Source organism: Dipteris shenzhenensis, chromosome 2 (assembly GCF_047967505.1).
Source record: "Dipteris shenzhenensis isolate YYH24624 ecotype China chromosome 2, Dip_SZ_1.0, whole genome shotgun sequence".
Taxonomy (NCBI): Eukaryota; Viridiplantae; Streptophyta; class Polypodiopsida; order Gleicheniales; family Dipteridaceae; genus Dipteris; species Dipteris shenzhenensis.
The window spans coordinates 65,408,084-65,411,226 of NC_141597.1; the positions used below are offsets into that span (position 1 = coordinate 65,408,084).

At 49.4% G+C, this 3,143-nt stretch overlaps 1 protein-coding gene across 1 annotated transcript; it reads left to right on the plus strand.

Annotated features, from left to right (window-relative positions):
• The first annotated feature begins 913 nt into the window (after positions 1 to 913).
• LOC147905187 (dammaradiene synthase-like) lies at positions 914 to 2,584 on the plus strand. The gene has a single exon (XM_087393449.1). It carries the CDS (start codon positions 929 to 931, stop codon positions 2,582 to 2,584), a length of 1,656 nt encoding a protein of 551 aa, XP_087249575.1. The 5' UTR covers positions 914 to 928.
• The last annotated feature ends 559 nt before the right edge of the window (positions 2,585 to 3,143 follow it).

Consider the following 3,143-nt stretch of genomic DNA (forward strand, 5'->3'; position numbering starts at 1 on the left):
TAGATGAAAATGACGGATTTGGATGCATCTTGGCTTGCCTACGCAATTATTACAACGTAGAGGGCAAACCCAGCCACATTTGGAAATTGGTAACTTGGTACCCTGCAAGTAGCGCGACTCTCTACTTGGAAGTTGGTAACTTGGTACCTTACAAGTAGCAAGTAGCTGATCAGTGAACGCCGAGGCTCCTGGAGCCCATGCCCATGTGCGGACTCAGCTCGATAATAGCAAGCTATTGCAGTACGTTTGCACTTCCCGGCTGCCGGCTCCGCAGCCTGAATAATACCACGGTCTTTTAAAATCCTTCCGTTTGCCGCCGGCCGTCAAAAGTCTAAAACTCCAGACATGGAAGCCATGTCATTAATCTCCACCGCAGCACCGTCACGTAGAACTAAATGCGTCAACCAGGGAAACTGTCGTCTTAATAAACGGGTCAGCGTGGTAGCTGTGCAGCGCAGCGTCTGATCTCTCTTTTAATAGTCCTAGCCCTTCACTCTCGATGTGCAAGCCCCCTTCGCTCCAACCTCGTTATACTACCGATCAAACTCAACGCACTGTCCTATCTCTGAATCTCTTTAGCACGATGCGTCCCTATAATCAGGACCTTTCCTTCAACCCCGAGGCGGTTCCAGCAGCAGGAAGTGGACCTGGACTTTCACTGGACGCAGCTATCAAGCGCAGCCAAGAATTTCTTCTCTCCATGCAGTTCCCCGAAGGCTACTGGTGGGCAGAGCTGGAGAGCAACGTTGCCATCACAGCAGAAGCGGTCCTCATGTACAAGGTGCTGCGCATAGATGATTCGTATCCTTTGCAGAAAGTGGAAAAATACATCCGGAAAAGGCAGCAAGGCAATGGTAGTTGGGAACTATACTACGGAGATGGTGGCGAGTTGAGCGTCACCGTAGAGACGTACTTAGCGCTTCGCCTGATGAATGTTCCGACATCCGATCCAGCCCTCGAGAGAGCACGTGGTTTCATTCTCCAGCGTGGTGGTATCAGCAAAGCGCGCGTTTTCACTCAGCTGCATCTTGCACTGATCGGTTGCTACGACTGGCGTGGTATCCCTTCCCTCCCTATCTGGTTCATGCTCCTGCCTAACTGGTTCGTGACAACCATTTATGAAATGTCTAGCTGGGCGCGGGGTTGCACCGTACCTCTAATGATTGTCTTCGATCGGAAGCCCGTGTTCTCGACCAATCCCGCAATCTCTCTTGACGAGTTATATGTGGAGGGAAGGAAACACGCCAAGCTTGTGCCGCCGTTTCGGGGTGACTGGACGGATGGTTTCATCGTTCTCGATTTTGCTTTTAAGCTAGCGGAGAAATTGAAGCTGGTGCCGTTCCGACATACGGCACTGAAAGCAGCAGAGAAATGGGTGATCGAGCGGCAAGAGGAGACGGGTGATTGGGCTGGAATATTTCCAGCTATGAGCTATTCCTTGTGGGCCTTAATCACGCTGGGTTACAGCGTTTCAGATCCTATAATTCACCGTGGCCTTGAAGCGCTTCGAGCCTTTTCCCTAGAGACTGAAGACGAGTACTGGGTGCAATCCTGCATATCTCCCGTCTGGGATACTGCCTTGGTCATGCGTTCTCTGGTGGATTCAGGCCTTCCCCCCGATCATCCAGCTCTACAACGAGCTGGAAACTGGCTGTTGCGGAAGCAGATCCTGCAGGAGGGCGATTGGGCGGTCAAGAACAAAGGTGGCAGGGCTGGAGGCTGGGCCTTTGAATTTCAGAACCGCTGGTATCCAGACGTAGACGACACTGCTGTTGTCGTGATGGCTCTCAGAGCCGTACACCTTCCCAACGAGGCCCTCAAGAAAGAGTCTATAATACGGGCTGTGGAATGGATTAATAGCATGCAATGCAAAGCCGGAGGTTGGGGAGCTTTCGACAAAGACAACGATCAGAATTGGCTGAATGCGACTCCATACGGCGATCTAAAGGCGATGATCGACCCCAACACGTCCGACGTTACAGCCAGGGTGATAGAGATGATGGGGAGGCTTCGGAACGAGAGTTTCGTCCCCTCGACCCGAGTTAACCGCGGTCTTGCCTTTCTGCGTAAGGAGCAAGAGAAGGAAGGGTGCTGGTTCGGAAGGTGGGGTGTGAACTACATCTACGGCACCAGTGGAGTCCTGATCGCGCTTTCAGTGATGGCACCCAGCACCCACGAGGAAGAGATCTCGCGAGGAGCCAGGTGGCTAGTTGAGTCGCAGAAGAAAAACAAAGTAGCCGATGGAGGATGGGGCGAAAGTTGCGATAGCTACAAGGATCCATCGATGAAAGGTGAGGGGGATGGCAGCACCGCATCACAGACTGCATGGGCACTACAGGGTCTTCTGGCTGCTGGAGAAGCTCTGGGCAAGTTCGAGGTAGAGTCCATCGAGAGCGGAATCAAGTATCTTCTCAATACTCAACGAGTGGATGGGTCTTGGCATGAGAATTATTTCACGGGCACTGGCTTTCCGTGCCATTTCTACCTCAAGTACCATTACTACGCGCAGCATTTTCCTCTCAGTGCTTTGGGACGCTATCGTGCTCTTCTTACCAACGGATCAGTTAACCCAACAACAATCTAGCACGCTGGCAGAGCAACATGCATCAACATCAACTATCACCTTTCACAATTCCGTGTACCAGTTATGTTGATTCACATTTGTGTTTTGGGACGCTATCGTGCTCTTCTTCAAGGCAAGCGCACCTTGCCCACTAACTTATCAACAATTAATTAGCAAGCGCCATGCATCATTAACTGTCACTTTTCACAATACTACTAGCAAGCTGGTTGAGCACCATGTATCAATAACTATCACCTTTCACAATTCCATGCATTAAAAAAAAAATATATCACCTTTCACGATTCTTTGTACTAGTAATCTTATGTCGATTCACATTTGCGTTTTCGCTTAGCATTTATATGGAAATATGAAATGACCTTTTCAAGATTGGAATTCTGTGCTTGTGTGAAATGGCATGCCTCTCATCATAACACTATTGTATAGTTCTATGTGATATTGCAAGTTTTATGAGAGGGATTTGTCAAAGTTTATTTTTAAAAGCATTATATTAAAACACACAAGGAGGGCTTCACTACCCATTTAATATTTGACAAGGGTTCCAAATATGCGACTAGAGCCT

Coding starts and splice junctions, on each gene's coding strand:
- LOC147905187 (XM_087393449.1), top strand. CDS start 929: ATGAATGTTCCGACATCCGATCCAGCCCTCGAGAGAGCACGTGGTTTC.